Genomic DNA, 25,857 nt, shown 5'->3' with positions numbered 1-25,857 from the left:
GAAAATGTCCAAAATCCACAGGTGTTTATTTTTCTTTGTCTGCAGAATTTCTTGTAAATTCATGGAAAGTCAGCATTTTGACACAGATCCAAATACAGTTTGTTTTGGATCAGCAACAACCTGACAAATGCAAAAGGTAAAGTTTTCCATTACAAATGTCAAAATGAGCTTTTTTCTCACACTCTGAGCCAGAAATCTCTACACTTCAGTAGCACTGTCATACACTAATATCTGCAGTTTTATTTTTAGCTATATTTTGAATGATTTTACAAAGAGGATTGATTATATATAATTCATAGCCTGAGTTATATAACATCTTATGTCTAACAATATAATGTAAATATATATATATATATATATATATATATATATATATATATATATATATATATATATATATTTGGTTTTTTTTTGTATTTTCTGATTAATGAAGATAAAAAGAGAGATCCAAAAATCCCTCATTAAATGTTTGATTCCAATGTGTTAATAAAATTAAGCTAGAATGTTGTGCCTGTCCTTATTCACTGTTCAGATTTTTGCTCTCAAAATGTGAGAAGGGCCACGCCCAAACTCCTCCTCTCCATTATTATGCACCCTATAAAAAATGCCCCTCCTCCCTCACCTTCCCTTACCTCTATTAGCTAAAAGTTTTTCTATATGCTCTGTACAGTAAACATCTTTTCACAGTCATGGCAGCTTCACATGCCTGCAGTGCTTTGGGAAGGTGTGAAAGAGGTTTTTTCACTGTGTAGGTTGGCCAAGGCCAGGGAGAGTACTTTCAACAGACCTGCTGTACACAAACAGCTAAACCGCAGTGGCAGATTGTGCCTATAGAAAGCAAGGCATTCATCAGTGGAAAGCAAAAAAAAGTCTAACCTGCCACATACATGCTGTGCAGGTACTGCAGTGAAACCACAGCAGGACATTAACCACAGAAGCCAGAGCCGAAGACTGACAACACTTCTGATTACGTAGAGGAGGATCAAGGTAAGAAGTATTGATGTTACAAACTAAACAAAATGTGATGAAAAAAAAACATCTCTCTGGCAGGAGAGAAATCCTCAATAAAAGGCTCTACCCTACAATCTTCAGTTCTTGGCTTCAGTACGTGTTCACTGTTCCTCTGAACTTTACGGCTTGTGTTGCCTTGGTCCTCATCCAACCACAGCTACCTTACAAGAACAGAAGATCCTCAAAGATCTCATGCAAGAGCACACGTTTGGGTAAACAGCATACTTTGTGATTTTCCAGCAGAGTGAACTTAGTTTTTTTGTTTATCAGTGATGAAGCAAAAATACATCTCTGCAATCCCCTGAGTTAACATTCCTTGGAATAGAAAGTAGGATTTCAGGCTTGGGGAGGAGGCATCGTTCTGGCAGAAGCAGCATGTGCACTTTGGCTGGTGACCAGTCGATAAAGGGGTAATGGCCTGGCGGATATTGAGAATTTGATGAAACCGAGAAGAAAGCAAATATGACTTTGGTGGTTGGGGAAAGGTCACATCGTAAAGGCTGACATTTAGACATTATAGACTTTTAAAAAATGACTAAGATTCAGAGATATGAATAATATATTTCCAATAAGAGTAAAGAGCAAGCTACATGTCTTTGCACTCTATTCTGTACTACAGTTACATGAATGGATTTGTTTACAGTTTCACAAAATGACAGAGAAAACAGACAGACATACACATCTGTGCAGATGAATGTCTGGATGCAGGTAAACAATGAGTGGGATAAGAATGCCAGCGAACCTCAGTCATACACTTATAAGCACTGAAAGCTTTCTGGCTAGATAAGGAGAAGCCAGACTTCAAATCAATAAAGCACTGGGGTATTAGGACAACATGGACAATAACTGAGAGCATGAAAGAGCTTATTGTTTCCGTCATGAGGAAACCTTCAGACTTCTCTCTTTTTTTACTTGCTAGATCCATTTCATGACCAATAGACCATAAGAAACAGTTCATACTGACTTTCAGTCTGGAACACTGTATTAGTTAGGAACATTATTTCCTTTACAGATTCAAGGTCTTCTTCACAAAATCAAAGACAATTTTAGGGAGATCCAATGAGAGGGTTGAGCCAAGCATTGCTATTCGTCTGCCTCATTCTCTATTTGATCGTCTTGATCAGAAATGGTGTCATAACCTAAATAACTAGCAATAGGAAAATGAGACCAGTAGGTTTTTGCCAGGTCCAGTAGTGTATCATATGCTGCCTGAGCTCTTAACTCCTCCACCCATCCATAGAAGTCTGAAGACCACATGTTCCAGTAGGGCATGGTGCGCTTCTCCTCACTCCTCCTTTCATCCGATCGATCTGTATTAGAACAAAGAGAAACAACCATGGAGCTACATTTTACGGAAGGCCAGTGCTAACAGAGCTCACACAACACTTTGCACCTCCAATGTACAAATGTTACATTTTCAGCAGTAACAAAACATTTTCTAATTTCAAAGTGGATAACAGTTAAAGATGTTATATTTTCAGCAATAACAAATATCTCATTTTAAAGTGGATAACAGTTACAAATGTTACATTTACAGCAGTTACAAAGGTTTTCTAATTTCAAAGTGGATAACAGTTAAAGATGTTACATTTTCAGCAGTAACAAATATCTCATTTTAAAGTGGATAACAGTTAAATATGTTACATTTTCAGCAGTAACAAATATCTCATTTTAAAGGGGATAACAGTTACAAATGTTACATTTACAGCAGTAACAAATATCTCATTTTAAAGGGGATAACAGTTACAAATGTTACATTTACAGCAGTAACAAACGTCTTAATTTAAAGTCGATAATAGTTACAAATGTTACATTTACAGCAGTTACAAAGGTTTTCTAATTTCAAAGTGGATAACAGTTAAAGATGTTACATTTTCAGCAGTAACAAATATCTCATTTTAAAGTGGATAACAGTTAAATATGTTACATTTTCAGCAGTAACAAATATCTCATTTTAAAGGGGATAACAGTTACAAATGTTACATTTACAGCAGTAACAAACGTCTTAATTTAAAGTCGATAATAGTTACAAATGTTACATTTACAGCAGTTACAAAGAAGGTTCTCTCATTTCAAAGTGGATAACAGTTAAAGATGTTACATTTTCAGCGGTAACAAAAGGTTCTCTAATGTTCTAAGTGGATAGTTGTTACAAATGTTAGATTTTCAGTAATAACAAAACCATTGTTAGGCAAGACAAGGCATAAGAATTGGTATTCAATTGACAACAGCAGCCTCCATTACATCTGATGCTTGCTGTAATAAGGCTTCATGTGGTTGTATGTCAACTATCATGAAAGACTTGTAAAGTAAAGTGTAACCAAAACTACATGCTAACATTGAGAGAATGCAATCACTGTTCTCTATTAAAAAACCCCACACCTTCCAAACCCCTGCATAATTTAATTACTGATTACAGATTTAACTCTGACTCTTCTAACACAGCATGTACCTTCATCAGAGCCAACAGACCTCTCTTCACTCTCAGCCCCTGACAGAAAGAGACAGAGAGATAGAGAGAGTAAACACTAAAACTGAAATTAACAAAGACACACAGACCCCAGGTGCATCCATATTTGAACACAAATCATGACAAACATCATCATCTCCAACTAAGACAAATCCTAAACTATTAGCGTGATAAAGACGTCAGAGTCTTTCTCCACGGACGAGCCAAATCGCAAGTAAGCATTGTTTGATGGTTGATTACTAAACCAGACCAGCTCACAGCATAAATAAACAGAACTGAAACGCCACGGAATGCTAACTGCATCCATAGATGGTTTCCACAGGCATAATAGGGATACCTGTTCTGGAGAGGGGACTCAGAATCAAGACGCAGAGGAACACTGAGACACAGAGGCGAGACATTCTGCAGCTCTGCTGGCAGAGTGGTATTTCTATGAGATTTAAGCAAAGTGTCAGGGTTTGAACAAGCAAGTGTATGATAAGACTGCAATAAAACATAACATACAAATACAAAGACTAACAAGGAATTACTCATGAAAGTTTGACTGTTCAGAAACAACCTAAATAAAAAATATATATTTTATTATGAAATTAATAGCTTCATTCCAAATCACTCACAAAAATTGTGTTTTCAGTTATACCAAATAAATAATAATAACAATTCACTACAATAAAAATATACAGATTTTAAAAAAGAATAAAAAATATACAATATACAAATTTTCACTCTCTAATACTAACAAAACAACCTGAGACGTATCACCAAATCAAAAGAATACAATAACAGATTTCTACCTGAAGGTGTTAGACAGATGTGATGGAATCAGATGTAATTCATGTAGGCTACCAATGTCTATAGTCATAAAGACCTAAGGTTGTTGTATCCCTCTCAGTTCTGCTCCTCCCCAGGTCATTGGCTGGCACTTCACAAGCAGAATGCCTTGTTTGCATTTCACAAGACTATGTGCCACCATTTTATAGTCCAGCTCCAGACTCCTCATGCCCGTGCCAGTCTACCACTGAAGGCCAGCAATTGACAACACAGACAGAAGGAACAGCCAAAATAACCACATGATACACAGAAAGGTATCATGCTATAGTGTGAGATATTGGGCACTGCAGTTGTAGACATAATGCCTTAGAAAGTACTCAGAGTTTCAGTAAAATTGCTGACCCAGGTGTTCAATTATGTACACATTCATCTGTAGAAAAGAATAGCCCATGAAATGGGATGCTCTGGAGAAGTCGCACACTGAGCCTAAAGGAATGATGATCAATGCCAAGTGTCACTGCTTCCCAGAGGAATATAAAGCCCCCAAGTCAGAGTCTGCTGACATAAGTATCACTTGTAATCCAGCACTATTCATCCAACATCAGTACCTGACCTCATCAGTGCTCTTGTGGCTGAAAGCAATCAGATCCTCACATCAATGTCCCAACATAAAGTCTTTCCAGAAATGTAGAGGCGGTTACTGCAGCAAAGTATGGAGAAATGCTGGTGAGCAGGTATCTACCAACCTTTGTACTTGATAGTGCATTACTGGCTACTCCTCTTTTAGTGAGTTGCTGTGTTTGGAGAATCGGTTAGAGCTGGGTTGTAGGAGCTCTGGTGCTGATCCCTGCATATGAGCATCACAAAGAAAAGGCTGCAGATAATGGAGCAATCTTATTTGGATGCATTTCTTATCCTTTTGTCCCATCTAATCGAATAGCGTTCCTGCCAACACTGCTGCATCTGGTTGTAGGGCTGCTGCTTGAAGTCCAGCAGGAGCCAACGACCCAGCAGGAGGAGCAAGAAGAGCTAGTGTTCAGACAACTGTGTGAAGCTGCTCTACTAGCATGCTATGTTAGTATTAGTTTATAGTATATAACATGCTAGAAGTCCCATGACATACTCAGAACAAGGCCTTTAACACCAGCCTCTGGCCAGTGGGTCCAACTCATTGCAAAGTTCCAACTCAGATGCGAGTTTTAACTAAGAATTGAAATAATAAATGTTAACCACTGTTTATTTTCAAGCTGTTTGTTATGTTCTAAAAGACTCCAGTGTTTTTTACCTGTTAGATTAGTGTGTTTCTGAGCACCTGCTGGTTTCATGGACAGAATGGCACTGCATGTCCCCTGGCCACTTGTGGAAGTAATAAAGCAACAGTTAAGGTCTTATGCACCGGTTCCTTTAGATAAATCCACAATGAGAAGTCAATAGAGCTTCAGAATTACACAATACCTGGAAATAACTATTTTCTTATTTCATTTGCTCCCCTACAGACTACTGTAATGTACTGCCTACAGGACGCTCCATTATTTTAAATAGCCCCATCATCTATTATAATGGCTATAATGGGTTTCATAGCAATCAGCGTATGACTCATGCATTCAACGGCAGTAAATAAAGCTAACCCTGCATAGAATAATAAAGACAACAAGACACACATAGTAATATGAAAGGTTGTACAATGTGTCTGTCTCTGACTTGTTTCTTAAAATCCTGGTGATGTTTCTTGGTCATACAAAGATAAATGGGAACAATTAACAATAACTATCTTTTCATAAGTCATTGATCTGGAATTTGCATTATTTGCTGTAGTGTGTACAAGAACAGTTGCATAATACAAATTGTAAATATTATTGACTGTAAATATTATTGGAGTGAGTTCAATTGTGTTGGTACCAGCTGTGGTAAGAAGTTTATATACATTCATTCCACTCATTGTGGAAATGAATGCCATGGCAATATTGGACTTTTAATGAACACTCTGAACTGGTTTTGAACCTTTTCTGTTGCACAATAAGTGACAATGCAAAATCTTTAATAGGAAAAAAAATCATTAACCTTTAATTAATGATGGTCAAAAAAGCACCTGGACTGCTTTTTTTGAGCAATGTACCAGTTCCACTGGCAGCAAAACATGCCCTTGTTTCTGACCGTCCAAACCACTTTCCTCTTAGCTGAGGGCAACAGTTCTTCCAGACCTTGGCAAAGTGGTTACACTTCCCAAAAGCTTGTACTGTAAATGACTGTAAATCTGTGATCATCCTTCTCAGATACTCCGCCCTGAGCTCATTGTCTTGTGTTGATCAATTCAATGATTTTTATATGTGCACAGAGAAGCAACCAGCTGTAGCCAATCATGATCACTAACAGGACATTAAGAGGCAAATTTACATTTTTTACTCTTCATCAAATTCTTGGTTTTGTCCCTATTTAAGATACACATGGTCAAATCAGAATTTTATGACCACCTTTATAATTATGGGAATAACCACTCTTGGCTCAGCTGACATTAGCGAAATGTTGCGGCGTGGACTGCATTAGGTGACGGGAGGTGTTCATTATGGGGGTTTACTGGTCCACAGCTGGAGCCGTGGCTCCCTCTGGCATCAGTGGCCTGTGGGGCACCACCGTTTTGTTGTTGGTATGTCTTCAGTACACTCCAAACTATGACCACCCCTGGCTTTAAAAAAACTCTGCCTGGCACATCAGACACCATGTGACAGGTTTGCTGCATGTATAAGTTAGTGAGCACACCAGTCAGTTGTAGCACGTGCAAAACGATCGTCATGTGCAAAACAGACCTGCCGTTTTGAGAATGAACTCATAACAGTGAAACCAACTGCATAAAAGTGGTACCCCATGGGCCATTGATGCCAACGGGGAACATTAACTCTGGTGAGTGGTACAGAGCAATTGCCGCACCACAGTGAACCACTATTGGATAGATGGTCATAATATTCTGAAATGACTGTGTAAAAAAAAAAAGAATATTGTAAAGAAATTACTGATAGCACCATATTGACCATGATGTCTATGTCCATGATGAGTGTATGTAAATGTCTGACCACAGCTGTATGTATGACCATAGAAATGCATGCTTTTAACATATAGAACAGCTTACCCTTTGAAACGTCAGCCTGTAAGCCTGGGGGCGTATGTTAGGCTACTGATTTTCAGAAAGATGGCCAACAGGCAGCATTTGCAGCAGGAGTGTGAATAGAGCACAGCCAATCAATACTGATCAATACATACCACCCATTGTTCAGGCTTACATGTAATAGTCATGCAATCAGTGCCAACATGTGGGAGTCTAATGGTTTAGCATTCAGAGATAAAAATCCTCAGTCACAGCTGACCTTTATCCCTTATACAGGCCAAAAGCAGCAGCTCCAGGAGCTGAGTATAAGGAGTCAAAATTGATGCTGAGGTTTTTCTTTACCATTCTTCTTTAATACTGTTCTTGAGACTGTGATGTAGCATGTAATAGTGACACTCACTGGTGAAAGGAAGATGAGGCATGTATATCTTACATATGCCTTTAAAAACGTCTTAAAGCACTATTAATGCAGCTGTCTGTCCAGTTCATGTTAGTACACATTCCACATGTGTTACACTACATATATTCATAAATGTCAATTAAAGAGGAATTCATTCAACTTCTCTGTGATTCAGAGTGCAGCTGATCATAAGTCACCTTCTCTGAGCACAGGATGAGAGCTACCTGAAGCATGCCGTCTTTGAACTGTCCCTCTGTGTGGATTGCTATGGAGTTCATGCAACTGCAAGCAAAATGTTGAGAATCAAAATGAAAAAGTATTACAACAAATGTATACAATTTTAAGCTGCTTGACTACTTCATTACTCTGCCGTTATTTGATACTCAATTTGGTCTGGATTTTGTCAGTCTGTGCTTTGTGAATTTTACTGATCAAAGCTTTTGCATTGTTTTTTGGCACATTTTAACGATTAGATTCTTAAAAGAGGTTTACCTTGAATCTCTACGAGTTAACTGATTTTGGAGCGACAGGCACTCAGAAAGCTCGTCAGAAACCTAACCAGGCCCACGCCGCCTTCTCTGATGCGTTTTCAAAGTACTGAATTTCTGATTTAAATTTAACACCAATATTGCGAAGTGTGGACCATGCTAGACTGAGGCAAGGAGGAGAACTCGAGAAATTTGGGCTGGAGTTCTGGGGGGCTTTGGGCTGATGGGACCCGAAGCCAGCCCCCCTTGCCGGGCAGAGGATGGATAAAATTGGACCATCGGGAGGAACAGGGACGGCGGAGAAGTGTGAATTTTCATTACAAGAAGGAGAGAGGAGAGGAGCAGCTATACAGTGAGTAGTAATGAATTTTGACACATTCATTCTCTTGTAGCTCTTGCCTCTGTAAGTGTTTCACTCCAGTTAAAGTGTGAACGGCTCATCCTAGGTGCAGCCACATAAATAAACAGATTTAGATGACAGGTTTTATCTGCAGGCCCCATAGTACACTAGGAAGTAGGCAGGTTTATCTGCATTCACTGTCCATTTAATTAGCTCCACTGACCTTATAGCTGCAATTCGCAGTTTACAATTACAGACTGTTGTCCTTCTATTAGCCTTTACCCACTTCATCAATGACAAGGACCCCCCACAAGACCACCAGTGCATAGGTATACATTTGGGTGGTGGATCACCGTCAACTCAGCAGTGACCCGGACAGGATAGCGGCATGCACACAGAGTGCATCACACAGCGGTGCTGCTGGAGTTCAGTCTCTGCTGGGCTGGGACCATACTTCTACACATGGCGCACGAGGTGGACCAACAGGCTCGCTGTGTCAATACAGTGGTTAAAGTTCCAGCAGCACTGCTTTCTGTGTACCTGCCGACTGCCAGGTCACTGCAGGTATGAACTACCCCGTTCACCTACAGGCTCAGGACAGCTGCGCCCAATGCGAAACCGACCTCGCGCGTTTAATAGGTGATGCGATCAAACACGTCCATCAAAAAGAAGCCAATTAACAAGAAAAGGAATTAAGGACAGATGAAACCAATCATGGCCACAAATGCCCCGTGGCTACAACCGACAACACACCTAGCTATCTAGCTAGCTAACTTCCTACCTAGCTACCGAGGCTGAGCCCTGTAAACTTCACCTCGAGTGAAACACTTAGCTACGTAGGTAAGAGCTATGAGTGAATGCGTCTACATACAGTTCAGAAATTAATCATAACATTGTTAATATTGTTAATACACGTTGAAATGACAAATTTAACAGTTTCTCTGCAGTCCGTTCGTTACAAAACGCGCCACAGACCTCTGGCGTGTTTATCTGTCACTCCGAAATCAGTGGACCAATAGAAATTCAAGGCCTTGTCCTAAGACCCGCCCACCCATACAAATGTGCCAAAACGCTTGAGCAAAAGCATCGCTCAGCAAAATCCACAGACATACAACAAATAAAGCACAGACCGAAACAATACAAACTAAAATCAGTATCAATATCATATCATATATATATATATATATATATATATATATATATATGATGTATTTTTGTGTTTTTGCATTTGCAACACTTTTATTGAGCTAGTTTCCCTGCTTTCTCGATGTGCTCGTTCATCACAGAGCTCACCTCAGCTGCTGCATCGCTTGTGGAAATAGTTCTGCAGGATGGACAGACCTCGTCGAAGAGCGACTCATCTCTCCCTCTGCTCGCTCTCATACCTGCCATACCGATCTACAGGTTTAGTTGTGTAAGGACACACGAGGAGATTTAGTCAAAAACTAAACAGATGCTTTCTGTGCCTTGAATGGTGAGCTAGCACCTGTGCGTAGTACGAGACGTGCTGCACGCAGGCTGGGTTTAGCCAGCTTGTTGCCTGAAGAAAGTCATCGGGTAATAAAAAAAAAAAAAAGGAAATTGCTGTGGCTAGAAACATTATAAATATTATAAATGAAGATCAAATATAAAGTATGTATATATATATATATATATATATATAGATATATATAGATATATATATATGTATGTATATATATGTATATGTATATATATATATATATATATATATATATATATATATATATATATATATATATGTATATATATATATGTGTATATATATATATATATATATATATATTTACACATGTGAGGGTCCGTATGCAGCTGCTTACATACTACTATACTGAATGCTCTTCTAATGTGATATAGTATTGAGTGTGGCAGTGTGCCGGCATGTTGTACAGAAACCTGCAGACTCTTATTTCTCTGCAGTGATCAGACAGTTCAGACAGTTCATATGTAAAACAGCTTTCTGCGAGGGAGTTTTAGAGGCATTAAACTCTTCAGACATCTGGTTTCACTCAACAATTAGGCCTCTCCACGTTTCTCTGGCACAGAGCAGTCCAGCCTAAACCACACAGCTCTTTTACATTTCAACTGTTTTAATGACATTTGATCTAATTAAACTAATGCTGAAATCATTAGATTAACACGATTAAGACATTTAGCAGATACTCTTATCCAGAGTGACTTAAGGTGCTTTGCTGTTTACTCAGAAAATATCCTTTTATATAAGGATATATATAGACTAGGATCCAAAGATATATTTTAAGTCTAGATGCTACTAAACACAAAAGTCAACCATAATACTCGACACTACACTTCACCCAAGTACTCTTGGAAGAACTGGGTCTTCAGTCTGTGTTTGAAGACAGTGAGCGACTCTGCTGTTCGGACACCCAGGAGAAATTCGTTCTACCACTTCGGTGCCAGGACAGGAAAAAGCCTGGACGCTTGTCTTCCGTGCCCCTTGATGAATGGCGGGTCAAGCCGAGCCGTACTTGAAGCTGGAAGGGCTCTTAGTACTAAGCAGCTTTTGACCATTGCCGTCAAATACGGAAGGGCTGGTCCATTCTTGGCTTTGTAGGCCAGTTTTACAGCATACATCCATCGTCTTACTGGTCAGGGTCACACTGGGTACAGAGCCAGTTCTGCCGTGTTTGGACTTTATGACTGGGCTTAGATAAGTTAACATTAGCTAGCAGGCTAAACATCACAGCACAGACTGTGTTCCAGGGAACTGAAGCTCAAATCATACATGTTTAGAGGATAAAGCCTCTGATAAAGCCAGCTGGTTTGTCGAGGTTTACTTGCTTTTCCTTTCACTCGACCATGACCCAAAAGTTAAGAAAATGGGCGTGGGAGCAGGAGGTCATTGGTTTAATCCCCAGGACTGGCATCCATGGCAAAGGTGCCCTGACACGGCTGCTGACTGCTCTGGGAGTGCTCTAATCACTAATGTGTTATACTGCTGCATGATGGTGGTAAAGTGTGCTTTCCTTTCCATCATGATGCTACCCTATTTCTAATACTCTAATATCTAATATTATAATACTAAGTGTCTGTATGGTTTTGTATTTCAGATTAGGCAAGTCCAAGGTCAGGTCAGTGTGGTAAATAAACAAATAAATAAATAAATGCCACTCAAATTTCATTATTCTGCAAAACTTTTATTGAACAAAAGTATTTTAATTCTCACCACGCTGTCCTCAGTACAGTACAGTAATGCTGGATCTAAACAACTTATACGCGCACCTTATCTTTTCTCATATTCTATTTATATATATTTATTTACATACAGTGGAAAGAGGAATTAAATAACTGTTCAATAACATTCAGAACATTTATATCTTTTTTTAAAAAAAGCTGAGAAACCCCTTGATCAACACTTTTATTGGTAAACAGACAGACCTGGAAAAAGAAGAAGAAGAAGAAGAAGATCAGTTTCCATGTATTATTACTCTTAAATTAGTGTTCACAATCAGCTAGCCGTGTGTGTGTGTTACTGGAAGAACAGAAGACGACGCGCGAGTTCGAGTTGATAAGTTGTCTAAGACACTGAGCAGAGCAGGACTGGAGATGGGTGGCACGTTTGGTTGTAGAGAGACACACATTCAAACTCCTGGATTGGCTACACAAATCCCAATCACCCCCCACACCCCCGCCCTTCTTCCTCAATCCGTCACGGTCGAGGCAGGTACCCCTTTTATTAAGCACCCTGAACCTGAAGGAACCCTGAAGAGTGACTCGACTGCGCGGTAAACACTGGATGAGCTGAGAACAGTAGGAAAGAAATTGACAAGCCAGGTCAGTGAGACTGGCTTTAGCAGAGGAATTCAGCATTTGGAATCAACGTCAAGGCTGAAACAGTCTCAGGATGGTGAGAGAGTGCACAGTTTAGCTACAGCGTCCGAACTGAAGGAGCCACAGAGGTTAAGCTTTAGGCGTCCAGTGCTGCTGTACAGTTGGCTGCAGTGGGGGGGGCACATGCAGAGAAGCTGAGGTGGCCTGTAGACTGGCCCTTTGAGGCCTGCAATCCATTCTGCACTTTGCGCACTACCCCTAGAATTGCAAAGAAGTGCTGTATGTGTGAAGCTAAATCGGAACAGTTCATCACATGCTATAACCACAAGAACAGCCCCCCACTACAGTTGACCCCAAGTGCTTCTAGCAAGGAGTGCATTACTGATGTATTAAGGAACAGTTTGAAACAGTCTACAGTGGGAGTCAGACGGGGTGCAGCCTTGAATGGACACAGTTTTTTTTCTAAATTAGATCCAGAGCAGAGGAGCTGTCAACCAAAGGCATACAGAGTGCTAACGATGGTCACTTAGTGAAGGCGACATCAGATCAATGTTTTTTTTTGTGTTTTTATTACCGGGACCTCCACAGAGGTCGGCCATAACAGCCATAAGGATATTTAAACTTTCTAGAACATCAAGTTGCTCCTCAACAGAGGCTAGCCAGGAAGCATGTGGCCCTCACCATAAGATCATCCTCTATGCCTACAAGAGGATCCTGCTTTCCAGCCCCAAGGCTTTATTTAGGTCCAAGAAGGAGAGTGGCAGAAAGGAGGAAAGGGAGGGCAAAGAAAAGAGGGAGGGAGGGAAGGCAAGAAGAAGTGAAAACGACCAGAGTCCAGAGAGAGAGAGAGAGAAAGCATGAGATCAGGCTAAAGGTTTCACGAGATAGAGTTTGTCTCCTTGTTCACTGGTGAAGATTGGAGCTTTTTTATAGTGCTCCACCAACTCGTCAATAGTGTTGAAGCGTCGCTGGCCGATGCAGTAGACTCCATCCTGCAGCTGCACTTTGAAGTGCTTGTTTTTGCCCGCTGCCTTCAGAGACACTGAGAAATCACTGGGCTGGAAAGAGAAAGACCACATCACATATTACATAGACACATAGTCACATCTAAACACAGTAAATACACACAGAAACCAAACTCTATTCATTTACACCAAGGTTGGAAACCTATTTGGGATAGTGGGCCATACAGTCCAACATCATATGGTCCAGACCAATTTGTTATTATTCTGTTTTTTGGAACGAACACCACTGTCCATTTCTTTTAAAAGAGGTATGACCCTCTTATCAGCTTGTAGAAGTTTATATCAATAGGACATTTGGTTAAAGCGTGCTAATGGAACATTGGAATGTCGGACAAACACCAACATCCAGCTCCACATGTCTAGTAGCCCCTATAAGATCATATATCAGTGTTTGCAGTCCTCACATTGTGATCTAACTTTGCTGTTAACTACTTAAAAGAATATTAAGATTTATCTTAGGGTTTTTTGGACAGTTGCGCTTAATTTGGACCCAGATTTGTTTTCACCCTTGGTGTGATTAGTATCAGTAGGTAATACATTAATCACACTCTGATGAGAACCAAAGTCTAGTCCCAAATCTCTGCTGTTGCTCCGTGTTAAACTGCACAGAAATATGCACTAGTCCTTCTTCCTGTATTTACTTACTAACGCACTGGACCAGAGCAAACAAACTAAACATGTGAAAACGTCCTTAGTTTGGCATCAGTAGGATAAATGACAACTCAAATTTAGTACATTTCCACATAGTGGGAAATAAACAGTGACCAAGTGTCGCTTAAATATTCATTTATACAATGCAGTAAAAGAATTCCAACAGATTGGTGAGTTAAGGCAGTTTTCACAGTGAACCCACTTGCTGGACTGTTTGGGTAGATAAAGAAACTTCTTGCCAACAGAGAGATTCTGACTGGCTCTGCCATTATGTTCAAAACTCTGTTGTTCCACCGCCCGGGCTGCTAAAGAGATCCTGATTCATAGGTTCAGCTACAGAGTCGTGTTCAGCGTTTAATGTCGTGAAAATGGATTCTAAAATGATTTGGTTGGATTAAAACTTTTAGTTTGGCCAGTCCTGGCCCATAGGATGCATGTTCAACACCCCTGGTTTGGACTATCCTGTTTCTTTTGTGGTGTCCTGACAATTCTACAATACAACACATAATAATACACATTTTCAGGGTCCCCTGTATAAGCCTAAGTTATTAAAATTTTTAAAATATTTACCTAGACTACAATTTTCTAATCATATTTAATACAGTTTAATTTTAAAACTCAGAGAGAGAGGGCAGGAGGGTGGCACAGTGAGAGAGAGAGAGAGAGAGAGAGACAGAGAGAGAGAGAGCGCGAGAGAGAGGAAAAAAATAATAACCAACATTGACATACAGAGGGACTGCATTTATAAGATTGCATCACTAGATGGCAGCAGTAACTAAATGATATACATCAGCTCACCAAGACCACTCATCAGCAGATGTATTAGGGCAGAATCATCCCTGCCTCCACTTTCAAATTGGAATTTACCTAAAACGTTGTTTATGGGAGAAATAAACTGAATAAGGATTCCTGAGCCCTTGCTCGTTTCAATTAAACAGTGAAGCACTTCCTCACCGATGACTCGCTGTCTCTTATAAGGAAGTCTCCCTCCACTCCTCGCTCGTTGAGTGCACACTCCGCCTGGTGTCGTGTCACGTTGCCATAATACCAATCCTTGCCAGCAAACCTGCCTGTGCGTGCAGGTCCCATATGGCCGATGTGTGGGGACCCAGGGCCTAAAGCGGGGCCTCTGGCAGGCAGCCCGTCGTCGAGGACCACCACATAGTTCTTGGGCACAAGACCCACAACCCCCCTGCTGTTCCTACATCTCCACCACTCAGGGTCGTTCTCCGGCTTCTCCACCACCTCCATGGTCTCGCCCTTCTCAAAGTTTAGCTCCTCATCAGTGACTGAGCTGAAGGGGTACAGAGTCTGGACCACATGAAGCACTGGGACACCTGCGCCTCCTGGTCGCCCGTTAGCCACAGCTGCTCCCTGCCCCACTCTCAGCGAGCGGTAGATCCCCAGTGAGTCCCCGTAGCTTCCATCCACATCCCCGTATCCCACCTCCTCTCGCACATAGTTGGACGGGAACCAGCCGACTCGGCCGGAGTGGCTGCCCCTCCACCAGCCGTCACTGCACTTCTCCATGACCACCACTCGGTCTCCTTTGACCAGACTTAGCTCGTCATCTCGTTCAGCCGTGTAGGAGAACTTCACCACCGCAGGAACGTTTAGGTCATAGATGCGCTCAGCTCCTCCACCTCCTGCGCTTCCGTTGGATGGGTACTCAGCATCGGTGCTCGGTGTGGGAGAGGCATCACGTGTGCTCGTCTTCCTTTTTGTTTTCCCGAGGCCTGAAAGAGAGAAGGACTGCAGGTTAGGAAAGGGCAGAGGTAGGTAACTGGGACTAGAAAGAACACTCCGCAAGGAACTGCATACCATGTGGCACGTAAGAAGCCTTTGCTCACTTCTGCTCAAGAATGGTGAGAATTCCCTGTAGACTGGGATTTTTGCACTGTTAGAAGAACTGTATGACCATACTCTTCGTTACACCGGCAAATTCAGCCCCTCTTTCACACTATGGTCTTCGACACGCCCAAATCCATCATTAACATCTGCTTTGTGACCCATTTTCCACACATCTAATGAGACATTCACAGCACTGTGCCACCTCCTCTCAATCTAGGAATCCCGCCGCTCACCACGCAGGTATTAATAGCCCGATCATCCTTGTGCATCATCATTTTCAGAAGCCTGAAGTTACTAGCACCTTAAACATGAAACAATTTATTTGTACGGGGGGCTAACTTTAACCGTACCATCCACCCCTAAGTTGAATTAGATCAAAAGCCATTCCTGTACACAGTCTTGTTTTCTGCCACATTTTTGTCATTTCTTTAAAGTTGACTTTTTAAATGAATTTAGTTACTTATTGAAAGAAATCCACTTTCCCTAAACTACAATGACACTGACCTATAGGAACAAACAGAGAAGAGTCAAACTCTTCTCAAACTGCAGGTCAACCAATCAGAATCAATAATTTGTCTGGGGGGCAGGACAACAAAAGAATGAGAGGCAAAGAAAGACTGAACACAGACACAACATTGGGAGAAGGTTATATAAGAGCTCTGACAGAGGCTGTAAGTCAGTCGATCAGTGGCCGAGCTGTCTCATCAGTCAGAGAAGGATGTCATTTGTCAAATCAGCCACTGTTGCGCTAGCAGTACACGTTAGTCAAAATGTGCCAATGACGTTCATAATGGTCTCCATTAGCAAACTAAGAATTCAAAGCTCTTTGCAGAAGAATTTCCAATAAACATATGCCCAGGTCTCTTTGATATTGGACTGAGTGCAGTGTGGTCCATTATTTCAAGCAAGTCTGCAAGTCCTGCTCCAACCTATTAACACAGAATATAATTCATTGCAACATTTACTCAGTATTATCTAATTACATCATTTTGATAAAACAAAAGTGACTTCAAAAGTGTCAACTCGGGTGAAGTAGCTACGACACTGTGGCTCATAATCCATCAGTGGTACGCAAACTTTTCTACTAATAATTCACTACATGCTTTTCATCAAGAGCTCAGTTAATTAAAAAGCCTTTTTATTTACATACCCTGAGGTCACCTGAGACCCACAATGCAACATAAGTTAAAGTGCAGAACTTTACAGAGCTGCTGTCATATTTCCTAACATTAATCATTTATTCCTCCTACGGTTCCAAGACCACAAAAGCTTGAGCAAGTAGCGATGTCATGTGCTGCAACACAGAGCTGATTTCTGTTCAGGTGGACTTGTGGAGAGATTAAATAGAAACTCCAGACTGTATTAGAAGTACGGTAGAGTGAGGAATGAGTATGTAAGAGCTAGAGATTTTTACATCACTGTTTCCAACCTCTTATAAACAAGCTGCTTTTTTTTTTTACTATGCCTAAGGGATAGGGAATAGGGAAGTTCACCCTAAATCACATCTGATCCCAGTTATGATACTTCAGCCATCTTCTAGATGTGCCAGTTTCTATACATGTATTTTTACCTGTATTTTTTTATCAAAAAGCAATATCAGAGTGAATGATCTTATTAAACAATCTGTTTATTAATTTGTATTAGTGACTTATTTTGACACTTGGCCTTTTTGTTCATTTGTAATAATGACTCTTATTTGACATGTTCTGTATGTTCATTTGTATTTAGTTTCACATTAGAAGTTAATAGTGGAGTTTATTGTTCTAAAGTTGACAAAAAAAATTACAGCATTTTACACTTAGCCTGTGTCCATATGAGACTCCCACGTCTCCCACTAATAGAACTCTGCAGATGTGACGTTAATGCAGATGAGTGGCCATGCTCAATGTGTTGCCCTCTGGCTCTCAGGGCACAGTGTTTACAAACCGTACCGGTTGTATTCTCACGCTCCGTTCAGGTGACAGACAGCTGCTCAGTCTGTATGTTTTCACTGCAGCTCTGCGTCCAGATTGAGGGGGTTATTCCCATAAAAAGCAACAGTGGCAGTGCCACTGTATTCCACACTGTTTTGGGAAAACTCTGGCTATTAGCAGATTATCCTGGGAAATTTTGTCTTCCCTGTGATATGGGCCCACAAAGAAACTGAAAGATGCCCACAATCCACACATCCCCCCTCTCTCTACCTCACTCTCTCTCCCTCCTCCATCTTTTGCACACACGTCAATCAGATATATGGCGGAGCATGTAAATAATTTGAAAAACATATCTCTGTGGTATGAATACATCTCCTGTGTCTATTTAAATCCCTGTAAATGGGACAGATACATTGCTTCCCGCTAAGTAGGCCACATTCTCTCATCTCAGAGTCTTGACAGACAGCAGCTTTAAAAAAGCCTCTCCAACATTTTCAGGTAACATAAAAGAGATCAGTTTCTGCACTTTCTCCTGTCCCCTGTACCCAAACCAAAGGAAAAATAAGACTGTGTGAGTGTGTGCGCGCGCGCGCTGAGCCTACATTGGGTGCACGGTATGTGTACTGAGGCGTGGAGAATAAGCCGAGGCCTGCCAACTCCTCAAAGGCTCCAACCCCAGCCTCCTCTAAGCCAGGCGAGTGAACGGGGCCTCCCAGGCAGCGGGGGCAGGCTACTAACATTGCCTTTTTATTCGGCAGTCAGCAGAGCGGGAGGAGGTGGAGGAGAGCGTGTCAAGGGTTCATTTTGACAAGACCTGACAGGAGAGAGAAAAGTCTATTTGGCCGGCAGTGACCCATTCGAAAACAGATGTGAGGACGCAGGGGAACATTTGATGTCTGTCACAACTCTCCAAGAGGCCATCACACAGCCTGAGAAGCTTTTAACACACACACACACACACACACACATACACGCATCAGGGGAAAAAGATATTTTCACGCCAGGCCAGACTCCTGGGCACTTGATTGCTAAAGTGCATTCAGTGGTAAGGTCCTACTAGATGTGTCAGCCAGCAGTACCCACATTTCATCACAGTGTGTATTAACCTGTAGACTCCAGCACTGAGAGTTCCTCAGTATGCGTTAACCAAAGAGAAACGAATATAAAGCTTGTGAGCCACATCGGTCAGTTTAATAGTTTAAATATGGGAATGGGAAGGACAGGGCATGGACTTTTTAAGAAATCCCATCTAAGGGAAGTGCTAAATTCTGTCAAAATATTATTTAATGCCATAAAAACGAGCTGTGACACATTATGAAATATTAAACATTTATGTTAAAGGAAGGTTCAGGGGTAGGAGATGGTTTAGAGAAGTGCGCTGTGGAAGAATGACGAAAAGAGATGGAAAAAGAAGGCAGGAACCAAAATGACTGATCTCCTATGAAATACTAGCAGAACATAAAGGTGGGCTAGCATGAAGGTACTGCACTCCACTGACCACTTACCATCATTGAAGCTGCACCTTGTTCTCCTGTTTCAAAGTAATTGAGAATTTAAACTCATGTTGAGCCTGAAAATAGGTGAGTTGTTGTTGTGCCTCTAGTGTGCATGCAATGTAAGGTCTAACACGAGCATATAAATAACTGTGCATGATTACACCCATAACACATTTCTACCTTTTTATTCTTTTAATTAATCATCAGATATTGGAATTAGGGCTGCCGTGATTAGCCGGTGTATTCGAGGATGTTGATACATTGACACCAATATTTTAAACCGACAGATTGTTTTGATCATTATTTTTTGTTTATGAATTTAGCTTTTCAGAGTCATGAAATTTTTAATTTAGTAATCATGTAATCACTGCATGGATGACTTTAGTCATTTTTGGCTCCTGTCATGGTCAACTGCATGCAAAGCTACCGATAAAAAAAAAACAATGACTGCTGCAGAGGTTTCTAAAAGTTTCCAATAAACCAAAATGCTGAACATATGGGAGTGCTTAAGATTAGAACCAAACAAAAAGGTGGTTTTGCACGATCACCTAAGGAGATAACACACAGGAGCTATTCTGGAAGATGGGCCACCAGAAACGTCTACTAGTCTAGTCATGCTTAGTAACCATTGGCGGGGAAGCTTTTTCAAATCGGTTGTCATTTTAGTTGCAAACTACACTTCGCCTGATACCCTAGAATTTCCATTTAATAAGAAAATGAGAGAAAACGTTGGGGCTAGAATCTCTATTCCCTTCTTAATTCATTGAGTTGCCAGTATGTCTGTTCATGTGCTTTGGGTTTGATGGAAGATATATCTAAAAGAAAAAAAATCTTTACTATCTTTACTAAATTAATATGAGAATTTTCTTATATAGTGAATGCCCTACAATGCCCAAACGATCACATATATAAGGGGTACATACAGAAACTAGAACAAATTTGTGTTGGAGTTGCTCTGCTGACTTTAAAAATGCCTTCTTTTAGGTTTCAATGCAGTGGTTTTGCCGGATTTGCCGGTTTAAACCTACATTTTTGAACTTTTACATTATATAATGACATACAGTTTGTTGATGTCAAAATTTGGGTGATGGAACTTTGGGGGTTCAGACTTGCTCAGCGGTCCAACGTGTTGCCAATATGGCTCTGAGGTTGCAAGTTCCAATCCTTGCCTTGTCCAAGTTCCAAGTCTTGTTGCTTTGCCATCAGCAGCAGGAGTCCTAGGGAGCACAACTGCCCATGCTCTCCGAGAGAGTAGATGGCGCTCTGCTGGTGCTAGGGGGAGCTACGAACGGGTGGGTTAACTGCCAATTCCACAGCTGGGTAAAACTCTTTGGGCATCCTTGTCCAAAATTCCCAACTCTACATTTTACTACATCTGTGTAGCATGACTCAAATATAAGATACTATGGATAAGAATGCAAAATGCCAGAAATAGAAAAGGAAAAGTGGCGGTGGTAAATTGAACATCTTAAACATATATACCTCTTAGTTATAAGAGTGAAGAGTAGAAGTCTAGATCTTCTGACAGGACGTTGCTAAAGTAGGTTGGGAAAGAGGGGTTACAAGGTTCTGGCAAGGTGTGAAGCTTGGTGCTGGTCTGTTAGGTGCTGTAAGAGTTAGGCTAATGTTCAAAAACAGAAGCAGGCTTTATTGATCCAACTCACTAATAGCATATGGCAGCAAGGAGTCTGCAGAGGGAGGGCTTGGCCCAGCGTAAACAGAGAGCAGTTTACAGTTCAAACAAAGTAGCAGGCAAACTTTTCCTCTGTTGGTGATCTGAGGATATGTTTCTTTGGGAGCTGTGTGCACTTCTGAGGCTTCTGCTGACAGGGAATGAAGACAGCAACACAAACAGAAGAAAAGGCTTTTGGGAAATCTGAAAATAGAATCGCAACCCACCAAGAGCGGCAAATACGTGAGCTGAACTTCTGAGGAGTAGGAAACGATGAAGAAAAAAAAAGGTCTTGCACGTAAGAATATATGTGCATGCGTGTGTAGTCTTTGACATGACACAATATAAAACAGTTTCTCCAAGTTTCTTCTGAACAGTCCAACAGAGACAGGAAGGGGGAACAGAGGAGGAGAGCAGGGCTATGGGGGAAGGCCTCAGCTGACCACAGCTTCTTTATACAGCGTACTTAAAAAGCATGGACAACCCCCCACCCCATCCTCACACACACATTCAAGAAAACAATCATGTCTGCACATAAAACTAGTTTCCACAAATAGTTTTGTATGTATTACTATGTGTGTTGTCCTACATACTACCATAAATCCCTTTAATCTGAAGCTTATCCACAGCCTTGACCCCAAATCTAAGGCAAACCAAAGGCTTCTCTGGTCTTTCAATTTTGACAGTAAAACCACTGATGCACTGATCCAATGTACTGGATTAGTACTGGAACTGATACTAACCTCATTTAACTGTCTGGATATCCATATTCAATACTAGGCACCAATTGGTGGGCATTGGGTCATTGGCAAACACTACTAAGCATAGCAAAATTATGCCTCCCTATTTGCACATGTTTCTGCATTGTGGCAATCTTTATTTTCCAGAGCTCTGAAACTTTAATGTACTATTAAATGTGCAGTTCCTCAACCAGTTAATGATGTTCTTTCAAGCTTATTTGGGATAAGATATAAAAAGTGGAACTCTGTAAATATCAGCATTTATAGCTTTCCATCAAGTATTTAAGTCAGAGTTGGTATCTGCATTCAGTCTCGTCACTCAGCAGATACTTGAAAATCGGTATCGGTATCAGAAAGGAATAAGTGGAATCGGTGCATCTCTATTAACAATGTTTAGGATAGTTTTCTAATAAAATGTCTGGTGGCAAGGTGGAATGCAAAGTCCAGATAAGACTTCAGTTGCTGTAAACGTGAAACAGCAACAACAATCAGTACACAGATCAACAGTTTGTTGGCAGAAAAGGATGATTTGTACCACTCTACTGTAATACATCTATTTTCTGCCGTCCTTGCTATTTAATGCACAAACATGTACAACTTGTCGTACATGAGTAATCGACAAACAGCAAAAGCTATCAGTTCAGAGTGTGTACCACAATTTACACACGCAAAGTGATTTGACTGCAGCATTGTAAAGGAACTGGGAACTGAATGGTCAAGTAGATCCATCAGTCAGACTGAATTAGAAGATATTAAACACTTTTGAAAGTTTAAAACATCTATTTAAAAACAGTTCCTACCAAACCAAATACATATATAGTTTAGAATGTCATTATAGAAAATGTTCACTATAAATACAGTGATTTTACTAGTGTTTATTAACAGCACGTCTTCCTTAAATTGCAGACAGCCCGCATTAGGGTACTTTGATCAGATAAGGGGGCAAAAAAAAAATTAAGATCCCTAGTAAGAACACAGGAGAGAATTTAAGACAGAATTTCCTTATATCAAGTTTTCTACAGTGTGGAAAGTGTCAGATTCTGCCAGATTGGCAGTTTTCCTGCCAAACTTGGGTAGTTTAAAAAAAGCAGTCACAGGTGGAAAAGATAAAGTGTAGGCTTTCCACTGTTGCTGATCCCAAAAGTGGTAGAAACTTATAAGGTCAGATGATGGTGAGGAAGGGAGATAAACTAAACAAAAACACATGTAGATAGGCAAAATTGGCTACCTCATGACTCAATATGCCAAGAAGACAAAAGATGACCACAGTGCTAAACAGGCATTTGAGTGGCTTTAAGAAATGTGAGGATGTTCAGTCGATGCCATGTACAATTCAATCACCAGATTTAAATACCAATAAGAACTTATGGGACTGTTTTGGGAAATGTGTGATGACTTTAACCACTTCAGGTCTGTGGACAGCAGTGATACATGTGTGGGAAGCAATTCATTTAGACTGCATTAAAAAAGCATTAGGAAACATCTGGTATGAATCAGTTCTTGTCAATTATTTTTACTGCCAGTGACTAAAAACACACGCATACAGTTCAAAGCAGGGGTCTATTTGGGCATAAGAAGTTAAGAAAAAAAAAAACTCTCTTTTCAAATAGTCACAATAACTGACCCCCTCTAACACTGTACCCATCTTTCCCCTACAGCCAGCCACCTCTACGTGTCCATGCATTAATCCAAACACTATACACAGTGTTGAGTCTTACACAAAGCACACATCTCCTTCTTCACTGTCAGCAGAAGGCACAGAAAGCGCATCAGCAGGTTCTGCTTAAGCTCAGCGAAGCCAGACTTCTGCATCAGCACCACAGCGCTGTTATAGCCTCATATAACAAGGCGAACTGAGCAGGATGGAAAAGCAAAGAAAGACCAGGCTACAGACAACTCTTAAGAAGGAAAAAAAGACATCAAATGCACCTCAGGTGGGAAAGGGGTAAGTACACTGTTCTGCAGTGTCTCTGCACAACTGCAAGCTGACACTGAAAGCGAGCTCCTCGAGACTCATTAAGACACTACGAAGAGCCCACTTGAAAGGTTAGAGCATTTTGCTGCAGAGAGACCCAGATAGGTGTCTCTATTAGAAAAGCTAATTACGTTAAACGTACATTTGTCACCAAATGCCTTCTGAATTCCTTCTCTGAATTTACACCATACTAGATTAACATTATTTTGTATACATTTGGCATCTACAGAGGTAAGAAAGGCTATTTTCAGTCCGACTAACTGAGGAGGAATGACAGGGCAGGCCCAATCATTCACATCCAAACAAAATTACTGTTTGAGGCTGCTCCTGCCCTGACCACTCAGCCTCAGGAAGTGGGTCTGCGCAAAGCTGTCGGGGTGAGGGGGCTGAGCATTAGCTCTGTGTGAGCAGCACCTTCAAAAGACCAGTTAAAAGAGGCATTTAGTGTGCCGCCTGCCTCCTACCTACACAAGGGGCAGAGCAGGACGCAAGCACACAAGACCTCTGTTGTACTGGACTGGGTTAATTATGCATGAAAATCCACAGACAGACACACAGTATATATGCGTCTGCAGCGACGGCTGTTTAAAATAAATGTGCATAAAAGTGCATTTAGGAGATATATGAAATAGCTCTTGACGGAGACTTTCAGTAAAACGGCAGCACAAAAATAAGACAATCCTACTGTAAGCTTAGTAACCCCAGTAACACTCTACTGGCAACCAAACTCTATGAATCTCTCAGAAAGATGGTGTGAGCATGTGTGCATGTGCATCATGTGTGCACACGCCTGAAGTACTAGGTTAGATCCTTTGATCATAATAGGCAGACAGGCCTTTGCAACTGAAGACAAAAATGGGCATGTAACCCTGACAACCACCAATCAGAAGTGCCATCTTTGAGCATACACCCAGTGTCTAACACATTCAGTAACTTACTAACATTCAGATTGGATTACAGATCTGTAAGGTCATTCCACAAAACTTGTAATTTGATCATTGATCATATCATTGTGCTGCGTAACCTATAGCCTACATTATGAACATGTAGCTACTCATTTCTAATTGAAATTTCATCATTACTATAAGAGGGCTGTGAGATTGGTTATCATTACATTTTCTTGGAGGTGTACCAACTCCCATCTTATCATTATGCAGAGATTTCTTATCCCGTGCGAATTGGTCATACATTTTTTACAGCCGTCCTGTAGTAAAATGACAGTGGTCCACCTCCCTATGTAAAATTAATCCCGTGCTATAACGTGAGCTGAGGAGCTCTATCTTATGCCAGTAGACCTGCATATGGTTTCTAACCCATTACTCATTGTGCTCACTTTAGAAGTTTAATTTCCATTAGCTCATTGGGAAAAAGTCAGGGCCCAAAAAGCCCAGTCCAGTCTGCCTACGTTGCCCAGAGTAGAATTAGTTTGGCAAGTGAATCAGGCTTGTGAAGTCATAACTACTGTTCTCAAAAGGCACTGCAACTAGAAACATGCCATGCCTCGTGTTCTTACAGGACGAAGCCAAAAGGAAGGTAGATTTCCTTCCATCCACTCACAGCACCACCCACATCCAAGGAAATCTGAGAAGCCTGGATGTGCTGCATACTAAAGTACAGACTGAAATAAAAATATGACCTGAATATGAATACACAATGCTTATACTGTATGTATGTTCTCAGTTATGTAGAAGTAGAACTTTACAAAGCCAAACAAGCCAATTATAATAGTAGTGAAATGATACACATTGATTATCCAATTTGTTTAAAAAGGGGAAACAATGGCATACTACACAGAAAGCTATTGATGAAATACATTGATGAATTTATTTCATAGACTTTCAGCCCAGCTTTATTAACATTTCTAAGTCTGGCCTTCCACGGGGATAAGTCAGACACACTTTTTTTAGCTGGTTTGGCTGTTTCAACATGATGTCTAATGAGAGCCATTTTATTTTAGCCCCATCAGAAGCCATTAATCCTGTTTCCACATATTTAGTCCCCCAGCTCTGTGTTGAGCTTCTCTCCTCTGTGCCAAAGAATTATCAATCACCTCCTGTATTTCACGACTCATTAACAAAGTCAATTAATGACCTGCAAGCAATGACGTGCAAGAATAAAAAGGACCAGCCAATGTATGGGCAACT

The 25,857-nt window shown here is 40.8% G+C and overlaps 1 protein-coding gene across 2 annotated transcripts in view; it reads right to left on the bottom strand.

The window, feature by feature from the left end:
* Positions 1–11,750: 11,750 nt before the first annotated feature.
* nck2a (NCK adaptor protein 2a) overlaps positions 11,751–25,857 on the bottom strand; it is a 54,525-nt gene continuing 40,418 nt past the window's right edge. For both annotated transcript variants that reach the window (XM_072685182.1, XM_072685181.1), the window contains 2 exons: positions 15,021–15,802; positions 11,751–13,448 (listed from right to left, as the gene is read on the bottom strand). In XM_072685182.1, coding sequence (XP_072541283.1) covers positions 13,254–13,448; positions 15,021–15,802 — 977 coding nt within the window. In that variant the 3' untranslated portion in view covers positions 11,751–13,253. The remainder of the gene's footprint in view (positions 13,449–15,020; positions 15,803–25,857) is intronic.

This window comes from Salminus brasiliensis, chromosome 8 (assembly GCF_030463535.1).
Source record: "Salminus brasiliensis chromosome 8, fSalBra1.hap2, whole genome shotgun sequence".
NCBI classification, from domain to species: domain Eukaryota; kingdom Metazoa; phylum Chordata; class Actinopteri; order Characiformes; family Bryconidae; genus Salminus; species Salminus brasiliensis.
The sequence above is the reverse complement of the archived record's forward strand: the minus strand, read 5'-3'. Positions and strand labels throughout refer to the sequence as shown.